Raw genomic sequence first — 24,113 nt, forward strand, 5'->3', positions numbered from 1 at the left:
AGAGAGGCCCCGCCCTGCGCGGAGGCGGCGGCCGCCATCTTGGCTGGGACCCTCCCCCCGCCCGGCGCGCGGCCCGGCCCCGCCGCCATCTTGGCCCCACGGCGCGCGCCGGGGCACGGTTGCCATGGGGACCCTCGGGCCTCGCCTGCGCCGGGAGCGTCTCCCAGCGGCTGGGGCCGGGGCAACAGCCGCCCCGCGACTCCGGGAGCGCGCAGGTGAGGCGGCCGCCGGGGGGGGGCTTAGTTCTCGGCCTGGGCCGCCCCCTCTGAGGGGCACTTGGGGGGCGGGGTGGTTCCCCCCCCCCCCCGCAGCCTCTCCACGGGGCGGGGCGGGAGCCGGGACTGACTGATCGCCTCGGCCGGGGGTCCCCAACGGGGGGGCGTGAAGAAATTCCGGGGGGGGGGGCGTGAAGAAATTCCGGGGGGGGGGGCGTGAGGCAACCCAGCCCCCTCCCCCCCCCGTCAATTTTGGCTGCCCCGGTCTGTTCCTCCCCCTCCCCCCCCCCCCTTGGCTGTGTCTAGACTGGCCAGTTTTCCCGGAAAATCAGCCTCTTTTCTGGAAAGCTTGCCAGCTGTCTACACTGGCCGCTTGAATTTCCGCAGAAGCGCTGACTCCCTGCTGTCTGAAATCAGCGCGTCTTGCGGGAATACCGTGCTGCTCCCTTCGGGGAAAAGTCCTTTTGTGCCAAAGGGCCAGTGTAGACAGCCCGGATTTATTTTGCGCAAAAAAGCCCCGATGGTGAAAATGGCGATCGGGGCTTTTTTGCAGAAAAGCGCCTCTAGATCGGTCACGGACGCTTTTCCACAAAAAGTGCTTTTGCGGAAAAGCGTCCTGCCAATCTAGACGCTCTTTTCTGAAAATGCTTTTAACGGAAAACTTGTCCGTTAAAAACATTTCCAGAAAATCATGCCAGTGTAGATGTAGCCCTCAAGTTTTGCTGTTGGGGGGGGGCAATGAGGGTTTTTCGAAAATCAAAAAGGGGGCGTGATGCTGAAAAGTTTGGTAACCACTGGCCTACGTGATACAAATTGTATCCAGTGCTCCATTGGTCATTTACTCCATACTTAACATCCTTACTTGAAACGACCCAGACTTGGCATGAGGGGGGGGTGCAGGTGTGGGGAGGGGGGCAAGGCCAGACCAGACCCCGGCAGGTGGGTAGACCAAAGGGGCAACAAAAAGCATTCAGACACTGATTGTAGCCAGTGGCCTGTGTCCACAGCCTTGTCTCTAAAATCGGGACGTAATATCCTGTTTTATTGGTTAACCAGATAAAGGGAGTGTGGGATTGCTCCAGCCTGGTGGGAGCAGCCCCCTCCCTACTGCTGGGCTGGAACACAAACAGCCCTCGCAGCAAAGGCTGCTCCACGGCACCCTCCTCCCACCCCTGGGGAGCTGCTCCAGCCCCCACCAGTTAACTTGAACCAGTAGCTTCATCCATTAAGGGTTAAATTAACTCTTCATACCCCTACTCTAAAAGCTGCCTAGTACAGACATGTCCTAAGACAAAGCCCCTAATCTCTGCATATCTGATCACCCTATACTGACTTAACTCCTGGTTGTACACACCACTACAGGAGACCCTCATGATTCACGGAATCACTATTTGCAGTTCCATGTATTCATAGGGCTCCTGTCCTTTCCTTAGAGAGAGGGGAGACATGAACTTCAGGGAGCACCCCACAGCTCATGGTCCCTATGGTGAGTTTGGAAGCCATGGGGAGCTTACTGCAGAGCCAGGAGCTACAGCTCCCAGTATTTGTGATTTTTGCCATTTGCAGTGGATGCGGAACAGTAAGGGTTTCCTGGATGGGTTAACCACAGGAGACATAGTAGCTTCTTCACTAAAGCACTATAATGGCCCCATCACTGCTGCAGGTTTGTACATGCAAACAAGCTCTCAGATTTTGAACTTTACATCCAGCGGTGCTTCCCCCCATAACATGAGCATCTATTTTATCCAAAATTGCTTAGAGACACAGGTGCAACTTTCCCTTGAAGAGGGTTGCTTCTCTTAAGAGATCTTATTTCCTCATCTGAAGTGGATGAATTTGACTTTTGGGAGCAGGGATGTTTCATGGACTGGGAAGAGCGAGTATTAAAAAAACTAAACACTTTCAGCAAGTGGTATTAAAATGTGAGACTAGATGCATGACATTATAGGTAAGAGGCTGGGATACAAGATTTTAATTGCACTTCATTGTCTTGCTTTCTAAAGGATCTGAGTATTCAAATGCCAACATTTCTGGTGTGCTTTGTGCTTAACTAGAAATATTTCATTTTGATTCACACACTCGCCATTCTGTTATTTGCCAGAGTGAGGTCTCCCCCACACTGGTGACAGCAGAGGAAAGGTGGTCAGCCCACACCTAAGATGGAAATGGGAAGGAGCACTCTTGTCTCATTGCTGATTATTGTTATGTCTGAGGACTGCAGCAATCAGTTCTGGAAATCTGTAATGCTCATCTTCCTCACATTCACAGGAAGGGAAGATCCAGCTTTGCTTGTTTATAAGTATTTTCATGAGGCTCATCACTTGAGCATATGAACACATTACAAGCTTTAGCAAAATGCAGGACTATGTAGCACTATCCTGCATTTTGCTTCAGCTACATCAGACTAACACGGCTACATTTCTATTACAAGCTTTAGTTACTTTAGCTGCCCAACTTCCCAATGAGGTATGAGGTGTTACTATTTTCAGCTGGGGAACCCATGCCACAAAGAGGTCCTAGAAGTAACCTGCAGAATAGGACTGGTCCACACAATGAGCCTTCCTCCCTCGTGGACCTGGAATAGAGCTAACTCACTCAATCCTTTTAACAGCAGTTAAGTCACTCATATTTTGCCCAGTCGGTTGAACCTCTTCCTCAGTATAGCCCTAAGCACGCAAAGGTAGAGATGACCTATTACACAAGATATGATCGGTAGTAGTAGGTAAGATTCTCATGTAATAGCATCAGGAGCAGTGTGTTGTTAAACTGCCTGGCAAAGAGCATTGATGCCACCAATGTACCATGGAAATCATGTCCTTAGAAAATTAAAATGGCATCTGCTCACAGCCCTAGTTTCCCACACTGTGTACTGGAAGAAGTGAAGCTGAAAGCTTGTCAATAGTTCCAGCTAGTAATTACCCCCATGCTTCCTCAGGGGCTTTCAGCACCGATCTGGTCTCACAGTAGACTACTCAGTCACTTACCTCAGAAGCTCTCTGTGACCCGTCAACCCTGGTGGGACACAGCAAAGATGTTTAGTGCCTCCTAGAAATAACAGAACTGGTTTCTTCCAGCTTGCTCAAACAGTGAGCCTCAGGAAAATGGCTTTGCCCAGTTATCCTTGCCCACATACAGCCTAAGCTCTAACAAAGGGGTTCCTGTACTTTCTTGGATCTTCTGCCCAAACACTGTGGCTACGTCTACACTGGCCCCTTTTCCGGAAGGGGCATGTAAATTTCACCAGTCGTCGTAGGGAAATCCGCGGGGGATTTAAATATCCCCCGCGGCATTTAAATAAAAATGTCCGCCGCTTTTTTCCGGCTTTTAAAAAAGCCGGAAAAGAGCATCTACACTGGCCCCGATCCTCCGGAAAAAGCGCCCTTTTCCGGAGGCTCTTATTCTTACTTCAAAGTAAGAATAAGAGCCTCCGGAAAAGGGCGCTTTTTCCGGAGGATCGGGGCCAGTGTAGACGCTCTTTTCCGGCTTTTTTAAAAGCCGGAAAAAAGCGGCGGACATTTTTATTTAAATGCCGCGGGGGATATTTAAATCCCCCGCGGATTTCCCTACGACGACTGGTGAAATTTACATGCCCCTTCCGGAAAAGGGGCCAGTGTAGACGTAGCCTGTCAGTATCTCTGCCATGCTTTCAGGAGAAACATCTTACCCCTAGGCTGTGTCTACACTGGGCCACTTATTCTGGAAAATCAGCCACTTTTCCGGAATAAGCTGCGAGCTGTCTACACTGGCCCTTGAATTTCCGGAAAAGCAACGATGCTCTACTGTACAAAATCAGCCGCTATTCCGGAAAAACTATTCTGCTCCCACTCGGGCATAAGTCCTTATTCCGGAACACTGTTCCGGAAAAGGGCCAGTGTAGACAGCCCAGTAGTCTTTTCCGGAAAAAAGCCCCGATCGCGAAAATGGCGATCAGGGCTATTTTCCGGAAAAGCGCGTCTACATTGGCCACAGATGCTTTTCCGGAAAAAGGGCTTTTCCGGAAAAGCAGCCTGCCAATGTGGATGCTCCTTTTCCGGAAAAACTGAAAACGGAATAGTATTCCGTTTTAAGCATTTCCGGAAATTCATGCCAGTGTAGACACAGCCCTAGTGAGAGCTCTGCCATTTGAGACACAAGCCTCTCTATTGCTGTAGCTGGGGCCAGTTTCAAGTATGCCCCTTCACCCTCCAGCCCTGCCCTTTCAGACTGCACGTGAAGGTATGTACATTCCACCACAGGGTTATGTTAGAAAATACTGGTTCAAGATACACAGCCCAGAAGAAAATGAAGAGCTAAATTAGATCTGTGGTTCCCCACTGACTGTTGTGGAAGGCTTGGTGGGTTAGTCAGTCACCTCTGATGATCCAGATTCAAATCCCCCTTGAGCCTGGTGTTCTCATCTTACTCCTTTCTGGTCAGTGGACTCTAAAGGGGAAATGCCTACACGGTTGCTATGATCTCTTTGACAGAACTTCCTTAAGGGTGCACAGCAAGGGCTGCCTGAGAGATGAGCTGGAAGACCTCAGTGGTCAGTCTTGGTCACACTCCGGTGCGGTCTGCACACAGCAGTCAGCAGAATGAGGAGTCAGCTCAGATTCTAATACCTCACTTCATGGTGAAATGATACAATCTGCAAAATGAGCCGATTCACTTTGAACGATTCCCCAGGAAGAGCTGTGAATGGCGGTCTTCTGTTGCTTGCAAAGCAAGAAACACCAAGGGGAGAAAACAATGTTTGGTGGGTTTAATATTTAAATAAAATCTGCCTTTGAGGTTATCATTTTTAAAAAGCAGTTGAAATTACAGACATCAGAAAACACAAATCTACAGATACAGATCCACCTGGAAGGATGGTACAGCCCAATACACCTACTTCCCAGCCCAGATGGTACAAAGTAGCAATTGCAAATGAATCTGAACAAAGTTCTTGCCAAACGTAATGTGACTTTTTTCCTGAAAACTAATGTTTCATTTCTTGGCACACAGAGGCCATCAAAATACATAGACAACAATGTTGAATGGGAAGCAAAATAAAAACCCAGACCAGGCCTTCCTCCTTAGTTACATTTTTGGCCCTCATGACAAAGTAAATGTGCTCTGTGTTTAATTGATATAATGTTGCCTTCCTGCCAGGCTGTCTGCAGACATCCTGCTAACAGCTCAGATATGGGATCTTCCCCATTCATCGGAAAATGTGGTTAACTCTTAAGCCTCAGGATGCTACTTTATTTGAAAATCTGGAATTTTAAAGAGATTTCAAAACTGGGGGCTAATTTGTACAAATACTGGCATTGTGTGTGCAGATTGGGTAGCTGCAAGCTCAAATATTTAAAGCAGAGGTTCTCAACCTGATTACCATTGTGGCCCTCAAATACAGCTCTCTCTGTGTTATATGGGCTGTGTGCTCATAATATAGATACTAGCTACATAGTCTTGAGGATGTCACGTGTGTTGTAGCTGTATGCTGATTAGGCCACCTGGGGTTGAGACCTTCTGGCTTAAAGAAAAGACAGAAATAGCACTAGCTTGAAAAATAACCAGCTAATGCATTATACTAAATGCAATTCAGTTTTATTTACTGAAAGTTCAGTCACTACAGAAGGGCCAGACCCTACCCTTGATCTTTGTGCAGTGGGCGGCTTGTGGCACACTGAAGGTTGTACAAGATGCTGATTTTGTAGAGCTGTTCTAGAAACTGTCATTAAAAGTGCAATTCATCTGTTTCATTGAGTGAATGAAACTCCTGCACATGGCAGGCATAGAGCAGACCTTGTACAGTAAAACTCCAATTGTCCAGCATCCAGTGGTCCGGCACTCCCGATAGCCCGGCACCAACTGGAACCCAGAAGTGCTCCGGCCAGCTGGACAATTGGAGCTGCTCCGTGCCACTTCCCCAAGTCCACTGCTGAAACTGACCAGTGGCGGACTTGGGGAAGAGGCTCAGAGCAGAGCAGCTGGGGTGCTACCGGGTTGGTCCTGCAGTGCCGCACCTCACCCCCCTGCTCCGCGCAGCTGCCGCTGCTGAAATAGACGAGCGGCGGACTTGGGGAAGCTGCGGAGCAGAGTAGCTGGGGTGTTGCCGAGCACTGAGCATGGAGGTGAGGGGCGGCACTGTGGGACCAACCCAGCAGCACCCCAGCTGCTCTGCCCACCGTTTCTCCAAGTCCGCCGCTTGTCAGTTTCAGCAGCGGTGGACTTGGGGAAGCCGTGGGGCAGAGCAGCTCAGGTGCTGCCGTGTTGGTCCTGCAGCGCCGCCCCTGAGAAAAACCCCTAAGAAAAAACTATTGCAGGTAGTCTGTTCCTGCCACTACTTTTACAGAGAAATTCACCTGATTGATAACTACCTGAACTGCCTGCTAACAAACCTACTGCAGGGGGCGATGGTAGGCTTTTGAAATAGTGATATTAGAGGTTGTGCATTGTGCATATGTCTCCTTTGGGGCATATGCTTCTGTTTTAAATTTCTGCACTTGAATTTTGGCATCTTTCCCTAGAACAGTGTTTCCCAATTGGTGCTCCATGCAACCCTGGGGTTCCACAAAGCGAAAGTAGGGTACTGGACCCAGCTGCCCCTGTCCAGACCCCCCCCCCATGAGTGCCCTGGCCCCAGTACCCTGCCATCCACCCTAGCACTCAGCAGCATCCTGTCCCTGGCCCCAGCACTCTGACACCCACCCCAGGACCCAGCAGCACTCTGTTCCTTGTCCCAGTACCCTGTCACCCACCCCAGTGCCCAGCAGGACCATGTCCCTGACCCCAGGACCCTGCTACCTGCCCCAGCACCTGGCCACCTGTGCCAGTATCCTGCCACCCACCCCAGCACCCAGCAGCATCCTCTCCCAGCCCCAGCACTCACTAGCATCCTGTCCCCTGCCCCCACCAGCACAGTTGGAACAACATTAGTGAGGCTTGGGGGTTTTGGAGGGGTTTTTTTTGTATCTCACTTGTGTGGCCCCAACTGACTTTTCTGTGGGTCAGTGACCCTTGACTCAAAAGAGGTTTCCTGTCCCTCTCATATATAAAGACAATGCTAAAATCTTTTGTGTTTGACATAGTATTTTATTTCAAAATGAAGCCTGGCCAACAAGCCCCCAATTTGGGCCAAGCCCCCATAACACTCCTGCACCACCTGACCCCAAATCTGAGCCTGCCATACACTGGAACCCCCTGTCCTGAGCCTCTTACATCCCCAAACTCCTGCATCCCCACATCCTCAGTCTTCTGCCACAACACTCCTGCACCATCTACACATCACAAATCTGTGTCCTGAGCCCATCAGACTCACAAGCTCCTTGCCCTGAGCCCCTCACTTATCCAGCCCAAACTCCTGCACCCTCACATCCACAAGACTGTGGCTTGCTAAGCACCTCAACCTTCCACCTGAGCCCAATGTTCCAGTGTGGAGTGTCCAAATTTTGAACCTCATCTAGGCATGAGGAAATCAATCCATTTTCTCTGAGCTCCGAACCAGCAAGAGGAATGTGGACATTTATGCAAAGATTGCAAGCTGTCTCGTGGCTAAAGGCTGTTCCCGGGATGCCCAGCAGTGCTGAGTGAAAACCATGGAATTGAGGCAGTCCTACCACAAGGCGAAGGAGGTGAGTGGATGGTCTGGTGCAGCACCTCACAGATGCTGCTTCTACAAGCAGCTGAAAGTGATTCTGGTTTGGGCCTAGCCAGCTTCCCAAGTATGACCATGGAATCCTGCCTGGAGGACAGCATGGTGGTGGAATGGGAGGAGGAGCATGGCCAGCTAGTGATCCCCAAGAGCTGTTCATGATGCTGGAATCAGTCTCCTCCTCCCAGGATGTCTCCAGGCACTGAGGCATGGGCACAGAGTGGCTGGCCGTGAGCAGGCACTGGGGCATGTGCACAGAGCAGCTGGTGGGCCGCACTTAGATCCTTTATAAAATTGTAGTCGTGGGCTGCAGAAAAATGTGATCGGGCCCATGTTTGACATGACTGGGTTAGACCCTTGGCTTGACTCTGATCCCTGACTTCAGTTCTGGGACCCCAAGCTCTTACCACTTGTCCTGCTCATCTGAACCAAGGAACCTGACAGACTTCAGTCTTTCTGCTGCAAGGCTGGGACTGATAACTCGGGGTCAAAACAACCCTCTCTCCTCAAAGGCACAGAATTACTCAGTAAGGATCCCTAAGGCGGTGTGTCAGGGCTTTCTCTGAAGTAGCCAGCGCTGCCCATTCCACTGTCAGAGGTAGGATCTTGGATGAGCTGGACCATCTGTCTGTTCTGGTCTGACAATTGCTTTTTCCTAATGAGATGGGTGAGTTAGTTCAATGTAGGAGAAGACATCACCTTGCCAGTCTGATGACCTAGTACTATATGCCCTGCCTAAAAAAAGTTGCATTTCCCCCAAAATTTAGTTCTCCTCTTCCATAGAGAAACAATTTCTTTGCTCCCCGGATCATGTCCCACATCTCCTCCACTCACTGGTCCTGTCTTCAGAGTGCTGGAGCTGCCAGGAAAGCAAAAGCTACACCATGCAAAGTGCAGTGCTGTGGGGGTCAGAGCAGCTCCGCAGGCCTCCCTGCAGAAACACCCCAGGGCCCGTCTCGTGCAGGGAAAGGCAGAAAGCACAGCTGTGTCCTTTGTGATGGGGAAAAGTGCAGCAAGGGAGGTTTAGATTGGACATTAGGAAAAAATTCCTAACTGTCAGGGTGGTCAAATATTGGAATAAATTGCCAAGGGAGGTGGTGGAATCTCCCTCTCTGGAGATATTTAAGAACAGGTTAGATAGACATCTGTCAGGGATGGTGTAGACGGAGCTTGGTCCTGCCTTGAGGGCGGGGGTCTGGACTCGATGATCTCTCGAGGTCCCTTCCAGTCCTATGATTCTATGAAATCAGCAACACCAGGCAGCTGAGCTTTTACATTACACTGATACATCTTCATAGCCACGCAGAAATCCTGGATCCTTTCCAAGTGAATTTCCCAAGATTGGTTCAGAGTTTAGTTTCTCCTGGGCTTTCATCCTCTACCCGATGACTGTCAAAAAGAATATACAGAAATATGAAATCCATCTTAGAAACCACATTGGCAGGGGGTCAGACAGTATTTGGTCTCAGACCCAGTCCTACTGCATACCCAGGCATTTATTTCCTGGCAAATTCTTTTCTCTCCCAAGGCCTAGGCACGGGGACAAACGGGAGCAAGGGGCGTGGCAGGGAGACAATCACTCTGCTGAGACACATTTCAGGACCCATGCCACCAATTGTTCCTGAAGCAGCCCTGCCTGCTAGCAAAGGGGGCGTGTGCTGGTCATCCTCAGCTCAGAGCACAGGGCGGGGGGAGCCATCTGACAGAGCCATCGCTGCTTTGCCAGCCATGTTATACCTCCCAAAGCTCCCAATTCAGCCTTCTTTGGAAGCACGAGGTGGCCCCAAGCTGGCAGCCGTGTGCGCTGAATGAAACTAGAAGCACTGCATTGGCGCAGCTGCAGTGTGTCTAGGGAAGACGGTCTGTGCTGATGGCAGAGAGCTCTCTACTTGTCAGGCAATAGCTGTCTCCTGGTATAGCGCTGTCCACCTCAGCGCTGAGTTCAGTGTAACTTACGTCACTCAGGGGAGTGGCTTAGTTCCACCCCAAGAGGGACGTGAATGATACCAAAGTACACGGTGGTGTACACTGGCCCAAATAAAGATAGAAATCCTGGCTCCGCAGCAGAACTCAACGGGGAGAGATGTTGGAGAGGCAACCAGTGATTTCCTAACTAGGAAAAGGCCTGAAGTATTTGCTGGCTGTTGGCCATTCGTGTGAATTGAGATCTGAGTGGAATTCCACTGTGAAGTGGTTATAAGAGACTCAGGCTGCAGAATTCTCCTTCCTGATGGAGGCCTGTGCCCTGTTCATTAGGCAGTTCTAATGTGGAGGCTCGGACCTGAGAACTGTACAACCCAGTCAGCTGTCCCCACACAGCCCAGCACTTACCCCACTTCCTCCAGTTCCACCCTCATCTCTTTCCTCCTCTCCTCATTGATGGGATAGAAGTGGAAAATGACCAGGGCAATGAGCAGCAGGGTTATTGGGACAGGGGCCATGAGTATCTGCAGCGTGAGGATGACAAAGGGGTTGTGTGTGCAGTCACTGGTGCTGTAACCTGCAAAACTGAAGAGAAAGCACAATGACAAAAACACCAGGTTTCAGCCATGGAAACACTGGCCTGCGTTTCGGCTAAAAATAGGAGCCCTGGGCAGGGTGCTGGCAGTGGAAAAGCTCGTACTCCCCACAGTCCCTGCAAGTCACGGCAGAGAATTGGAAAGGAGCAGAGATGTCACTCCCAAGTTTGCTGAGCAGGAGGTGCTGTGGGGAATGGTATAGGAGGGCTGGCCATGGTGAGTTCCCAACTAGTGCAGTTCCAGCCACCCCCAACAGGAGGTGCTGTGGGGAACTTTTTGGAACACTGGCAAGCTGTTCCTGTTTCAGCCTCTCCCAGAGAGCACCCGGGGACCCAGCGATAAATAGGAAGAGGCCTACTATAGACTCATGGTCGATATCCCCAAGGCGAGTCCTCCTGCAAACTTGTTGAAGAAAACATAGAACGAGTAGAAAAAAGCTTCCAGGTTGAGACAGTTCGGGTTCTTCAGCTTGAAATCATCCACTGCATCTGGCAGCATGGACCTGGGGACGAACAGCCCGGAACAGGTGCACGTGAGACCCAACGCCGCTGCCTTCGCTGGTTCTCTCCTACTAGCCATCGCTGGGCTTCCGACACTACAGCCCTCCAGCACTGGCCAAGCTTTGGACTGGGATTGGGGGAAAACACAGCAGGAGCCGGCTTTTCAGGACTGCGTGTGCACTTAGCGCCTAAGTTGTGTAGATGCTCTACCCACATGTGCAAATTGGGCCTGCAGATGAATGCAACCTATTGCATGAGTCTGGACATTGGGCCTTGGAGGCTGTTTTGCTTAATGAACGCGGGGCCACACTGCTTGCTGCTATCTTTGCGTTAACATGGTTGGCAGACTGAGGCAACGCCAGTGCTGTACGATGACTCAGTGACACACAAAGCTCCCTGTCTAATGCCACTCGCACAACAAAGGGGTCCATCCCACTTTGGTCTTTTGTTTGGCCACAGGGATACACACAGATATCTAGTCCTTTATCAGTAGTACTTCTCAACAAACCTACCGTCTCTCATTCTGTGTTCTTCCTAGCAACCTCACTGTCCAGGCTAGGGATGTTAAAAAGTGGGTAACTGGGTAGCCATGTAACTGCTGAAAATCTCAGCTGTTACTTGGTTACACACATCTCCAGCACGGGGTGGTAGCCAGCTCTCCAGGAGCCGGCATGCACCAGAAGCCAGCTTTAAGCTGGCTCGTGGCACGTACCAATTCCTGCCTGCCAGCCTCCTGGGGAGCTGGCTGCCACCCTGCTCTGCTGCCTCTGTATCAAAGGCAGCAGTACAGGGTGGCAGCTGGCTCTGTGAGAGCTACTGCACACCAGGAGCCAGCTTTCAAACTGGCTCCCAGCATGCACAAGCTCCCATCTGCAGCCTTGCACCCAGGGAGCTGGCTGCCACTCCTGTGCTGCTGGTTCTGATACAGAGCCAGCAGCGTGGGATGGCAGTCAGTTCCCCAGGGGCCTGCATGTAACTATTCATCCCAGGCTTATTGGTTAACCGTTTAAACGGTTCTACGTTTACATCCCTAATCCAGGCCTGAGTAGCCCTGTACGTGGCTTGGAGGACTGCACTACTCACCAGGGTAAGAGGTAGAGGACAGCCGTGCTGCAGCCTGCTAGTACCACCATGAAAGCAAAGACCAGGAAGCTGTGGCTCACTACCGTGATAACGATGAGGGCAGGGATCATTAACTACAGCAGACAGAAAAAAACACGGATGCTCTTTTTCTGGGCATGCCTGTGGCCCTCGCTGCCCACACCCAGAGCCCACGGGCCCTGCTCTCTCTCTGGAAACCTCGCCTCTGCTTACAGACGCCTGCCGTGGACTGAGCCTCGCTTCTCCCACCAGAGCTGCCTGCATTGAAGAGACCGGCAAGTCCAGAAGTGGCTGCAGCATTGCTTGGACATTGGCCGAGTCTGTGACATTTCACTGCCCCCTCTCTGGGGACAGGGCCTGCGCCTCTCCTGCCTGTGCTCTGTGCAGCTCAGCGAGCTCTACAGAGCTCCCCAGATGAGAGCCTTGTGCTGCACCCGTTACTACAGTGCGGAGCGCCGCAGAAGTCAGGGTGAGGAGGGGGCAGGGATCGACTGGACTCTGCCAGTCTCACTTAGTGGCCTTGGGCGAGTCCCCTACCTCCAGATTCACAAAGGGATTTAGGTGCCTAAAGATGCAGATCGGCCCCCCAATGGGATGTTACAAAAGCACATAAGCAGGGTGGGCGCCTGACTCCCCTGACTGGCGATGGGAGTTAGGCACCTAACCTGCCTGGGGGATTTTATAAAGTCTCATGCAGTGCCTGCCTGCATCCTCAGGTACCTGAAACCAAGTGTAACCATGGCCCCTCGAGGGGAGCCCCCCAGCGCCCCTGGACTCTGGCTGTAGGTGTGGACACTCAGGCCCTGAGGGCTTGATCTTGTGAGGTTTGGGGTGTCCTCAGCAAACCCGCCAGACAGTGTGTTCCTTAACCTCCCTGGCCTTATCTGGCAAGTGGGGGCAGATTACCCTGGCATGGCTATCAGGAAGGGTTAATCAATTGAGGGAGGAAGGGTCTAGGCCAGGGGTGGGGAACCTAAGGCCTGTGGGCCAGATTCAGCCCCCAGCTTGGCTTGATCTGGCCCCTGATGCTCAGGGCTCCCACCCTGCAGCCTCTCCCTCCCTCCTTCCCCATAATCTCCCTCAGGGCTGCACTGCCAGCACCGGGCTCCCCGCTGCAGGGGGGAAAGCCCCAAGCCTCATGGGCCAGAGTCAGGCAAGCCAGCTCCAGCGCCAACCCACCGGCAAGGGAAGGAAGCGGTTCCTGCACTCCCCTCCTGCTCAGACCCTCACCCCCAGCCCACTCCTGCCCCCTCCCTCCTGCCCAGACCCCACACTCCAAGCCTGCTTCCCGGCAGCCTCTCCCCCCCCCCCCCCCCACACTGAACCCTTCATTGTTGGCCCCACCCCAGAGCCTAGGTGGCCCACAAAATCTGCTCACCCGGACATCCCTAAACTGGCTGTGTGATGGAAATGTGTGTGTGTGTGTGGGGGGTCTTTCTGCTTCCTAGTTAGGGGGCCACGGTTAGTGAGGGTGGGTTTTGGCTTCTCACTTTTGTGTGGCTCCCAACTGAGGTTTCTGTGGTCAGCGCCCCCACTCACCCTGGGTTCCCAGGGCACCCAACCAACAGCCAGGTGTCCAGGCAGCACGGGGCGTCTCTGTCCTGGTCACTGCCCACGCTGGGGCCTGATCAGTTTTACAGCAGCCAGCCGGCTCCATGCTGAGCATCTACGTCCTGTTTGCTCCCTGTGCCGCTTGTGCGGCGCTGAGCCTGGGAGATCACACTGGGGCCTTCCAGCTCCACGGCACCTTTTCAGGCAGCTCTCCGGGGTGAGGGCAGGGGCAGCACCAGCTCCGCGCTCTGGGGGTGGCTGAATGGGGCAGTGTTTGCTGGGTTAGCTGCACTGCCTGCCTGTGTGCGCAGCGAGGCGGTGGGAGGCACTCGAGGGAGTGGTGCCAGGGAGAAGGGGCGCACAAAGGCACCAGTGCTAGCCCTGGCCAGCAGGAGGCGCTCTAAGGAACGGGGCAGGAGAGCAGCTTTGGGACGTGCTCACCCTACCCTGGCAGGCGCCACGTGCAGCAGGGGAGAGGCGCGCGGGTCGGGACAGCGGCTTTCAGGGACTCCAGTCCCAGCCTCACCCAGGGCAGGAGCAGGAGGGCTGACGGGGGGGGGGGGGGGGAGAGAGGTGCCCAGCCCCAGCCTCTCACAGAAGAGGGTGCAGGGCAGGCGGGCTGTCGGGTTTCAGTGCAAGTATCTAGCTAAAGCCAGAGGAGGACGGACACTCACCGACATGCCCACAGGCACAGCTGTTTTTTTCCCAAAACGCAGCAGGAACCACTGCCAGAAGGGGATGGAGAGGGAAGCCACAACCTAGGGGAGACAGAGCCCAGAGGGAGACTGCAGGGCCTTTCCCCGGACACGTCCGCTCACTGCCTCCCCAGCCCCTTTCCCAGGGACCGCAGGACCCACCTGCCCCAGGCAGCACTGAGCGGGTGAGTCACTCGCCGCCTTCCTCCCCCACCTGCCTCTGGGGGCTCATTCATGTGAATTTCCAAGCCATAAAAGCGCCCGTCATTTCAGTGCTGCTGGGAAGGGGACACGGGCAGCAAAGATGCTGAAATGCGTCAGAGCAGCCTTGGGTACCACTACCCCTCTCCAGGGGACGGAGGGCTTCAGATGAACCTGTGTTGTGCCAGGTCCAGTCGGGGGGGGGGGGGGTTCAGCCGCTCGACTACCCTGTGAGAGCTCCATTGGCACCGGGCAGGGACAGACTTACCACCATGATGAGCACCAAGTGCTGGAACTTCCCGGCCAGCCCGGCCACATGTGTGCAGAAAAAGGCAAAGTTGCCCTGTGCGATCTGGGAAGGGAACACACAGCCCAGGGCTCAGCCCCCCGGCTCGCAAGGAGCCCGTGGGGTAGCAAGCTGAGGGGTCAGGCGGTGCTTTGCGGCTCCTCCCCATCTGTCCAGAGAGGCCTGTTTGCCCCCCCCCCCCCGCTCACACCCCCATGCGCTGCTGCCTCCCCGTCCGCCTTCCCAGGATCTGGAACCCACCTACCCCGTGCAGCACCGAGCCGGTGAGTCACTCGCCGGCTTCCCACGCCTGCACTGCTGAGCGCCAGCCCTCGCCCACCTGCCTCCCGCGGCTGATTGCATTTCCAAGCCGTAAAAACTCCTGTCATTGCAGTGCTGCTGAGAAGAGCCAGGCAGACGCCCTGGAAATCCAGACTCCCTCAGCTCAGAGCAGGCACATCATGGGCAAGCGCCTTCCTACCGGCTGCCCACGTGTTGTGGCGCCACACACACACACACACACACACACACACACACACACACACACACACACACACACACACACACACACACACACACACACACACACACACACACACACACACACACACACACACCCCTCTCCCTCCCTTCCTTCCTCCCCCCCCTCTGCCGCAGGAAGAGGGGCCAGTCTCTGCCCATTCACTCCGTGGCCTTTCTGCTGTGGCTGCTGGCGAGGCAGGTGAGGTGGTTTCTGGGATACAGACCCTCCTCCTCAGGCCTGCTCCCCATGAGCCCACCCAGTGAGAACAACTTCCAGTCGCTGCAGACCTGGGATTCGAACCTGTGCCTGAGAGCTAAAGGCACCGCACAGGATCTCTCTTGGCCTTCCCCCTCCCCCAGGCTCTCATCACAACTGTCCCACTGTGGGGGGTGCGGCACAAGCTCACTCGCATGGCGCGTCACTGGGCAGGGTTGGGAAAGGCAGAGCCAGGGGCTCGGTCCAGGGACTCTCCTCCTGCCAGCCCACACGGCCGCCCACTCCCCCCGCCAGCCCACACGGCCGCCCGCTCCCCCCGCCATGGGCCGCCTGCTCCCCCCGCCAGCCCACACGGCCGCCCGCTCCCCCCGCCAGCCCACACGGCCACCCGCTCCCCCCGCCATGGGCCGCCTGCTCCCCCCGCCAGCCCGCACGGCCGCCCGCTCCTCCCGCCAGCCCACACGGCCGCCCGCTCCCCCCGCCAGCCCACACGGCCACCCGCTCCCCCCGCCAGCCCGCACGGCCGCCCGCTCCCCCCGCCAGCCCGCACGGCCGCCCGCTCCCCCCGCCAGCCCGCACGGCCGCCCGCTCCCCCCGCCAGCCCGCACGGCCGCCCGCTCCCCCCGCCAGCCCGCACGGCCGCCCGCTCCCCCCGCCACGGGCCGCCCGCTCCCCCCACCAGCCCACACGGCCGCCCGCTCCCCCCGCCACGGGCCGCCCACTCCCCCCACCAGCCCACACAACCACCTGCTCCTCCCACCACGGGCCACCCACTCCCCCCGCCAGCGTGGGGCAAGCCTACCTGGAAGGCCAGGGACATGAAGAGGAAGCCGCCCAGCAGCCAGATGTAGGGCCGATGTCCCAGCACCATTCGCAGGCTACCACAGAAAGACAGCTGGGCCTTTCCCAAGGGACTGAGGGGCCCTGCCGGGGAGGGAAGACACCGAGTTAGTCCCGCTCTGTCAGCCCTCCCCCCTGGGGACAGTGGCTCTCACTGCCTGTTTAAGCCACGAACGCAGCCCCAGGACTGGCGGAGCCTCTCGCCGCACTCAGTCCAGGCTCCCAGCCTGACGGGTTCTGACTGGCCTCGCCGTACGGAGATCTCGCTCCCCCCACCCACCCGCTCCTGTCTGAGCTGGAGGCTGCAGCCCCACGGAGGGGAGCGGCTCCTCGGAGCTGACAATGAGGAGGGGAGGGGGCTGGAAAGCAACAAGCCACCCCCTCCCACTGCGTCGCAGGCAGCACGTGAAGCATGCCCCCAAATTCCCCGTAGGCCACAGGGCTGGGCAGCTGCCTGCTTAGCTCCTGTCCAAAGAGGGGACTTTCTGCAGCCGGAGCAAAGTCCCCCACCCCCAATCTAGCCCGGCCTCCAGCCTGCCAGGGGAGGGACAGCCTGAACTTGGGACTCAGCCAGGGAAGCCCTGGGCCACTGCTCCCAGATCTGCCGCAGCCAGGGCAGCCCTCCCCCGGCTCCAACCCAGCCCCAGAACAGCCACTTCAGGGGGAGGTGCCTTCCCCAGCCCAGCCCAAGTGCAGCTGCAAGAAGAGATGGGGGAGCTACTGCACCTCCCTCCTTCACCCAAACTCCTCACCCTGGCCCCACCCTAGAGCCTGCACACCCAGCTGGAGCCCTCACACCCTGGGACCCTAACCCTCTGCCCCAGCCCTGAGCCCCTCACCCTGGCTCCACCCCAGAGCCCTCTCACACCTGCACCCCAACCCTCTGCCCCAGCCCTGAGCCCCTCACACTGGCTCCACCCCAGAGCGCTCTCACACCTGCACCCCAACCCTCTGCTCCAGGCCTGAGCCCCCTCCCACACTCCCAACCCCTCGTGTCCCCCCCATATGAATTTTGTTCTGTGCACTACAATGGAGGGGAATCAGCCAGCAGGTTCCTCCTACCCCAGGATTTGAACCCCCCTCCCCAGCGCCACGGCCACAGGGCACCGTCCCAGGCATCGCGAGCGTGACCTTACCGGGCTGCTCCTTCACGCCGATGACGAGGACCAGGCAGGCCATGAAGTAGAGAGCGCCCAGGATCACAGAGGTGAACATGTACGCCCTGCGCTGGAACACAGGAACCAGAGCTGCCGTCAAAACCCAGGCACTAGCAGTGGGGAGCCCCGGGGGGGGGGGGGGGGGGGGGGCAGGGGCAGGTGCTTACCGTCTCAGCCAAGGAGTCAGTGAGCCCGGGGGAAGTGCTGTTGTACAGGGTCCTATTTGGCAGGCTGCAGTTTTTCATCATGCTGGCGTGGTACCCGCCAACGATCTGCCCCTGGATACTGGAGCCGATCAGCGTGCTGAACACCTCCATCCCCATTCCTGCCAAGGGCCGGGACAAACGGGAGAGGGGCCCGTCAGCCTCGTGGCCTGTGCTCCGGCCGCTTTAGGAGATGGGAGGCCAGCATGTGCCGCTGGCAGCTGCTCACAAAGCGAGTAAGAAATCTCCTATTCCTGCCTCCTGCAACATTTCCCCCTTTGCTCCGGGGGGCCCGGCCTATATTTCTGGAACTGCAGGACTTGGGTTCTACACGGAGACTCTTGACAGCCACCGGCCCAAGGCCCGTGTGTGTTCAGTAGAACCACATCCCACACCGTGTGCCCTGCGACTGAGATCTGAGCCATCAGTGTTCCGGGTCCCTGCTGCAGCCCGGTTATTGGGTAGCTGAAATAACGTGTGTCCCAAATAGGGAGGTTCTTACTGAAACTAGGGTTCCAGGTCAACTTCACGCCTGGCATGACCCTGTGGCAAACCCAGATTCGGAGACAATGCCCCTCCGTCCTGGAGCAAGGCAATGGGGGGACTGACAGGCCTGTAATGGAAGGAACCCTGCGTCCGGGCAGAGACACTTACTGTAGGCCGTGGCCGAGTCCCGGTCTTGCTGATTCCCTCCCAGGAACATGGTGAGGGAGGTAAATGGCACATGATAGCACTGGGGAGAAAAACAGCTCAGACACCAAACCACTCAGCTGCTGCTCCTGGGATCACCTGCCTCTCCCGCCCCACCCCCGTGGGGCTGACACTGCCCTGCCCCCCTCGGGAACACATCAGCTCCAGGGAGAGCAGGCAGAAGAACTAGAACTACTGGCTTGGCTCACCCACCTCAATATACAGCTCACCAGATACCAGGCCCTACAGCGCCCCCTGCTGGGAACAGTGGGGATGGGAAGAACTGTGAGCTCGCCAGTTACCCCTACAGTCCCCTCAGCTGGGAGAACTGGGGCCAGAGCAGCTGGGCGCTCTTATGGCTTTCCCTGCAGCGCCCCCTGCTGGGAGAGTCTGGGGTCAGTGCTGTGAGCTCTGCCTACAGCAGACCCCCTAGTGGTTCACTGCTGCTATATTTACCAGTGCCTCTGCAGGTACAGGCGATTGCAGCTCCCATTGGTCCTCACCATTTCCCGCAGCTCCCATTGGCCAGAAACAGCAATTTGTGACCAATGGGAACCGCAATCACCTGTGCCTGCGGAGATGCCAGTAGATATAGCAGCAGTGAACCATTAGGAGCTAACCCTGGGGAATTCTGCCATTTTATTGCCCACCCCGGCCTACTGCCAGCGCTGGGGTAGCATTCCCTACAGCACCCCCTGCTGGGGGAGACTGGCACTGGAGTAGCTGTGAGCTCCCCATGAGCAGTGTTTCTCAACCTTTTTTATAAAGTACCCTTTTAAAAAAATAAGTACCCCCCTTTGAAAAAATATTTATTTGTACCCCCAGGACCTACAGTTTTCAGACACACACAATTTTTTCTACCATTGCAACACATTTGTTCAAACAACTTAATTGTAGCTGGGCAGGCAATGAAATTTTTGGGTGTAAAAAGTCCAAAAATAATCAAGCGCTGTAAAACTTAGAACAAAAATTCACTTTTCACCAAATTTCAGTTGTGTTGACGTACCCCCCAGACTTCTCTCAGGTACCCCTGAGGGTCCTTATCCCACTGGTTGAGAAACACTGCCCTAGAGGGTGGGTTCCTTCTGGGACGCCACACAGGCACCCCCCCTGCCTACTGGAGTTTCTGGTCCTTGCAGGCAGGGGCAGCCTCCCCCCCGCATTGCTGGGTCACCCACCCTGCACAAGGTGCCATTTTGAAGAATGTGCCATTCCACCCTGTGGCATGACTGCGCTCGCTCTCTCTCTCTCTCTCTCTCTCTCTCTCTCACACACACACACACACACGCGCGCGCAAATGTCCGGCTTTGTTTCCGCTCCAGGCAGGGGACAAGCCGTTTAGAAAGGCTCGGCTGCAGGTGCCGGTCCTTACACTCATGCTGGTCTGGAAGAGGCAGTACGTGGCCAGGTACCAAAGGAACTTGAGGGAGTCGGGGGCGGCGTTGAAGGGCGTGGTCCAGACCAGGCAGTAGGAGACCACCCCAAACGGCATGGAGGCGACAATCCTGCAGGGGCAAGTGCAGCTGATTCGACACAAGCACTGGAGCAAAGCGAGAGTCGGGCTCACTGTAGCAGAAGCTCCCCTGCTCGCCAGGCCAGCGCTCATCCAGGGCGGGGGGGGGAGGCTTATTCCAGCCCCTGCTCTAACTTTCAAGGCCTTGACCCAGCGGTGGGATCCGTGGGGTGGGGTCCAGCCATATGGAGGTTAAGCGGTAGGGCAGTAATCCTCTAGGTATTTACTGTGCTGTCCACTTGGTGGGAGAGCTGCCACCCTCCCCCAGCTTAGCCGATGGGAAGGCTCCAGGTGACACCGGAGAGACCCACCGGGAGTCAAAGCCCCGGCCACCGTGACTAGTGAATCTGCACTAGTTACAAGGTGGGTCCCCCCTTTCCAAACTGCCCATGTTAAGTGTGCAGCCAGATGCTTTAGGTCCCAGGCCTCAAGGATGCTGAGCCCAATCTCCGATGCCAAACCAACGCTCTTGCTGCCTCAGCCCCCGGCGCTCACCATGGGATCAGCTTCCCAAGCTTCCTCCTGGGGCTCCTGCTGACCAGGAAGCCAACAGCAGGGTCCGTGACTGCGTCCCAGGCGCGTCCGAGGAAAAGGATCAGGGAGGAGTAGAACGGATCCAGCTGGGAGAGACAAACCACGGGACAGTGAGCAGGCTCCTCACCAGCGGCTGAGACTAACAGGCTTGGTGCTGACAGCTCTGGGCACATTTCCAGGCTGTATCCCCTGGCTATTAGCCTGGGCTCCGGAAATGGAAAGACATGGAGCCGGGCCGATCTGGGTGTGCCAGTGGAAACGTGATGACTCCAGCGTGTTGACAGAGACACACCCTCCTCCTGCAGCTCTTTGGGTTCATGGCTTGCAATGCAATTGTAGCACTTGGGGGGGCGGGGGGAGGAGAGAGGGGGAGGAGGGTGTTTTCTATAGGGGTTTGGGCACCATCAAGATCTTTGCAAGAACAACCTACAAGACCCATTGTGACAATGCAGGTGGGGTTCCCCGTTCCTGCAGCCCCATAGCAACATGAACCGACCCCACCAGCCAGTAGAATAGAGGGAGTTTATTGCTTCTCCAGGGTCCAGCACAGCACAGATGTGATGTGGCTACAGGGGCCAGGGCCAGGATGCCTCAGACCCTAGGGTGGGGGCCCATCACCCTTAGGCCCCAGCTTAGCCTCTTCTCTCCATGCTTCCCAACCAGCGATCGCCTCCCTCCCCGGCCCTGCCCCCAGCCAGATGCTGGTCTCCACTTTCCTCCCTTTGTCTTTCCCCCTGGGAGGCTGAGCCTGGGTGTCTGGGTTAATCCACATTTGGGAGAGTCAGTGAGAATCTCGCATCACAGCGCAGGGGGACCCCGGGTTACAGAGCAGACAGCACCCCCACTACACCACACCCATTCACCCAGACTGCCCCCCCCACCCTTGTACCACGTCTCCCTGCGTTCATCCACCAAGGGCCGCTCACCTGCACAACATCCAGGAGGAAGATCTGGAAGAAGAACCCGAGGACGTTTCCTGTCATGTGGTAGGGAATACCCCCAATGGCGTAACAGAGCTTTCTGTAGAACGGCAGGGCTGGCTTCATCTGCAATCAAGAGACTAATGAGCCCCCCGCGCTGCAAATTGACACATGCACTGGAGAGATTAGCAACCCTGCCTTCTGCCTGCCCACCCCTCGCAGCCCCATCCAGAGCCTCTGCTTCCCCTACCCTTGATCTCTGCAATGGCAGCAGGCATCTGGGCTGAGGACTCCACAGACAGATGCCAGCCGCAGGGACTGGGGTGACGTGAGGTCCTGTTCCTTCTAGGGCTGTTACATTTCCATTCATTGAATCCATGATGGGATTTCCATCCACTATTTGATTGGTCAATAAGGACTCGCCCTTCCCAGCAGGGGCTCTTGTGCATTTCAAAGATTGAAACGCTGTGTGGAGCCTGGGGCCAGAGAGGAGCCCCCAGCTGACCCAGGGCTCCATGTGGGTGCTTTTCCCCTCCCCTTCTTGCCTCTATCAGAAAAAGGCAGGGGGGGGGGGAGAGACAAGGAGGGGCGCTGGGGGGAGCTGGCTTATAAACTGGTCCCTCCCAACTCCAGCCCCCTAGGCGGGGGCAGGGGCGCAGCAGTGAGTTCCAGCTTTAAAATGTACAAGAGTCCCCGCAGGGCGCGTGTGCATTTCAAAGGGGAAGTGCTGGCATGGAGCCAGGGTCAGCAGGGGACTCCCCACTGGCTGAGCTCCAGGAGGTGTTTCAATCTTGTACATTTCAAAGGTGGAACCTGCCGCCGGGCCCCTGGCCCCGCCCAGAAGCTGGAGGGAACCAGCTTTTAAGCCGGCTCCCCCCCCCCCCTTGCTTCCTCTTTCTGATAGAGGGAGCAAGGGGGGATGTAACTAGCCCCTAGCCTGTCACTATCCCATAAGCTTTTGCTTACCGGATAGTCCATTAGTCGCCTACATCCCTAGTTCCTTCCAGCCCGGGGAACGTGACCCCAGCCAGCCCAAGCTCCGGCCGCAGGCTGCTTCGGGCTGGCATCCATGGCCTGCGCCCTATCTCGGCTGCTTCGGGCTGGCATCCATGGCCTGCGCCCTATCTCCGCGCGTTCCTGAGAGAGGCGCGTTATGGACACTTTCCCGGGAGGGGCGCCCAGCTTTGCTGGAAGGCTGAGATGCTGAGGCAACGTCCGTTCCTGCCCCTCCCAGGGTGGGGCCCTGCTGGCCACTGAGATCAGCTGCTTCGGCACTCGGGGGCCGGGCTCTCCAGTGGACAGACCTCGGGCTGAGTTTTCTCCCCTCGCCCGGTGCATATTGGCCAAGACGTCGGAGTCCTGACGTTTCTGGGGGCTCGCCCACGCGCCAGTGAATCTCTGATAAGAGGCGGGCTCCGCCTTTTCCTGCTGAGGCTCCGTGATAACACGAAGTGCGAATTCGCGCAGCCTGATCCCCACTGACCCGGGACGGATCCAGCCCCGCGGCCTTGTACAGCGGGAGGGGAGGGGGACGTTTAGGGGAAGGTGTGTGTGTGGGGGGGGGGGGGTTAGTCTGTAACTTAAAACCCCCAGAAGTCCCGGGGCCCGCACAGACGCTCGCAAGTCTCTGTCCCGCGCGCGTTCGTGGGCGCAGCGCCCTGGGGAAGCGGGTTCCGCCCGGGAGAGCCCCTGGTGCTAAATACACTCGCGCGGGGGCCGCTACTCGGCGGGGGAGGAGCCGCAGGTCCCTTGACTCGAGCTGTCGGAGCAGCCGAGGGGAACGAAGTTCCCTTTTGTTTGGCGACAGCCACGTTCGCCCCCCGGGTCCCAGCCAAGCTACAGCGGGCGGCTCGCAGGGCAGGGGACCGCCGAGCGGGGTGCGCCCCGGGGCAGCTCCGCTGGGAGCCCCGCTCGGTCCCGGGCTTTGTACCGGTTCCTCTCCCGCTTATCTCCCGGGCGCAGACCTGTCCACGGTGCCTTGCGCCGCAAGCGGATCCGCTGAACGATGCTCCCCCCCCCCCGCTCCGCGCCCCCCGGCCATTGGGCCCCCGCGCCCAGGTCCGCCCGGCCACACTTACCGGGGCGGGCCCCGAACCCGCCGCATGGGCGCCCCCCGCGGGGCTCTCCGAGTCCGCCTGGCTCGCTGGCCGCATGGTGCCCAGCGCGCTGCTCCTCCAGCCCAGGAACCGAACGCGCCGCAGGCTGGACAGCGCCGCCGACACGTCCCGGCCCCAGGGCAGCCGCGGGGCTGCTCGCACGGGGCAGAGGCTGCGACTGAAATAGCCTCGGGGAGGAGCCTGGCGGGCTCTGGGGAGACGCGGCCGACCAGGTGGGGGCAGCAGCAGCGCGGAGAGCTGCCCCCGGGCAGGGCTGTGGGGCTCGGCCCTTCAGGGCGCTGGCTCATGTGTCACAGCCTGCGCCCCACGGTTCGGTCTTGCCCAGCATTAACCCCCCTCACCGGCCATGCCAGCTCCTTGGGCTTGGCTCTTCCCTCCAGGCAGCTCAGACCCACCTTCACTCTCTATCTGGGGAGAGGAGCTGGGACCCAGCTCCCCCCCTTCCCTGACCGCCTGGGGACCCAGCATCGCTCAGGTACCGGAGCCCAAGCAGTCGCAGCCAACTCTGTCTCCGCCCATGCTGGAGCGCGGCGCCTTCGGTGCAGAATCGGCGCTGGCAGGACAGACGGCGACTCCCAAGCAGCCAGGCGGGACCAGGTTTCCCAAAGGCGTCATGGGGGACCTGCCCGCACACGCTGGGGAGGCACAGAGCAGAATCTGACTCGGGTTTCGGGGGAGCAGGGTTCCTGTTCCTACGCACATGGAAACGGGAGTTTG

The 24,113-nt window shown here is 57.0% G+C and overlaps 1 protein-coding gene and 1 long non-coding RNA gene across 4 annotated transcripts; one reads left to right on the forward strand and one right to left on the reverse strand.

Moving 5' to 3' along the window:
• The first annotated feature begins 26 nt into the window (after positions 1-26).
• On the forward strand, positions 27-4,989 carry LOC142818821 (uncharacterized). The gene is made up of 2 exons (XR_012896465.1): positions 27-215; positions 4,682-4,989. It is a non-coding gene; the product is annotated as an uncharacterized LOC142818821 (long non-coding RNA).
• A 1,444-nt stretch (positions 4,990-6,433) lies between these two features.
• On the reverse strand, positions 6,434-23,561 carry LOC102451690 (sodium-dependent lysophosphatidylcholine symporter 1-like). 3 transcript variants are annotated; one of them, XM_075900905.1, is made up of 15 exons: positions 22,394-22,766; positions 22,246-22,353; positions 21,286-21,405; positions 20,321-20,445; positions 19,685-19,817; positions 18,277-18,355; positions 17,587-17,744; positions 17,399-17,489; positions 16,225-16,346; positions 14,666-14,749; positions 14,176-14,259; positions 11,933-12,045; positions 10,708-10,851; positions 10,162-10,338; positions 6,434-9,219 (listed from the first exon to the last, which is right to left on the reverse strand). In XM_075900905.1, exons 2-15 carry the CDS (start codon positions 22,255-22,257, stop codon positions 9,177-9,179), a joined length of 1,485 nt encoding a protein of 494 aa, XP_075757020.1. In that variant the 5' UTR covers positions 22,258-22,353; positions 22,394-22,766; the 3' UTR covers positions 6,434-9,176. The 3 variants fall into 3 exon arrangements, with proteins under 3 accessions (XP_075757020.1, XP_075757019.1, XP_075757021.1); XM_075900904.1 differs by lacking the exons at positions 22,246-22,353; positions 22,394-22,766 and adding an exon at positions 23,358-23,557; XM_075900906.1 differs by lacking the exons at positions 10,708-10,851; positions 22,246-22,353; positions 22,394-22,766 and adding an exon at positions 23,358-23,561.
• Positions 23,562-24,113: the final 552 nt, after the last annotated feature.

The sequence above is a fragment of the Pelodiscus sinensis genome, chromosome 18 (assembly GCF_049634645.1).
Source record: "Pelodiscus sinensis isolate JC-2024 chromosome 18, ASM4963464v1, whole genome shotgun sequence".
Classification (NCBI taxonomy): domain Eukaryota; kingdom Metazoa; phylum Chordata; order Testudines; family Trionychidae; genus Pelodiscus; species Pelodiscus sinensis.

Bases quoted from the DNA above. Each gene is read 5' to 3' on its own strand.
- LOC102451690 (XM_075900904.1), bottom strand. From the start codon at position 23,432: ATGCGGCCAGCGAGCCAGGCGGACTCGGAGAGCCCCGCGGGGGGCGCC. The intron at 16,347-17,398 runs GTAAGGTCACGC...CCTCCCCGGCAG, and splicing joins CGGCGTGAAGGAGCAGCCCG to GGCCCCTCAGTCCCTTGGGA. The intron at 12,046-14,175 runs GTGAGTGTCCGT...TGTCTGCTGTAG, and splicing joins CTGTGCCTGTGGGCATGTCG to TTAATGATCCCTGCCCTCAT.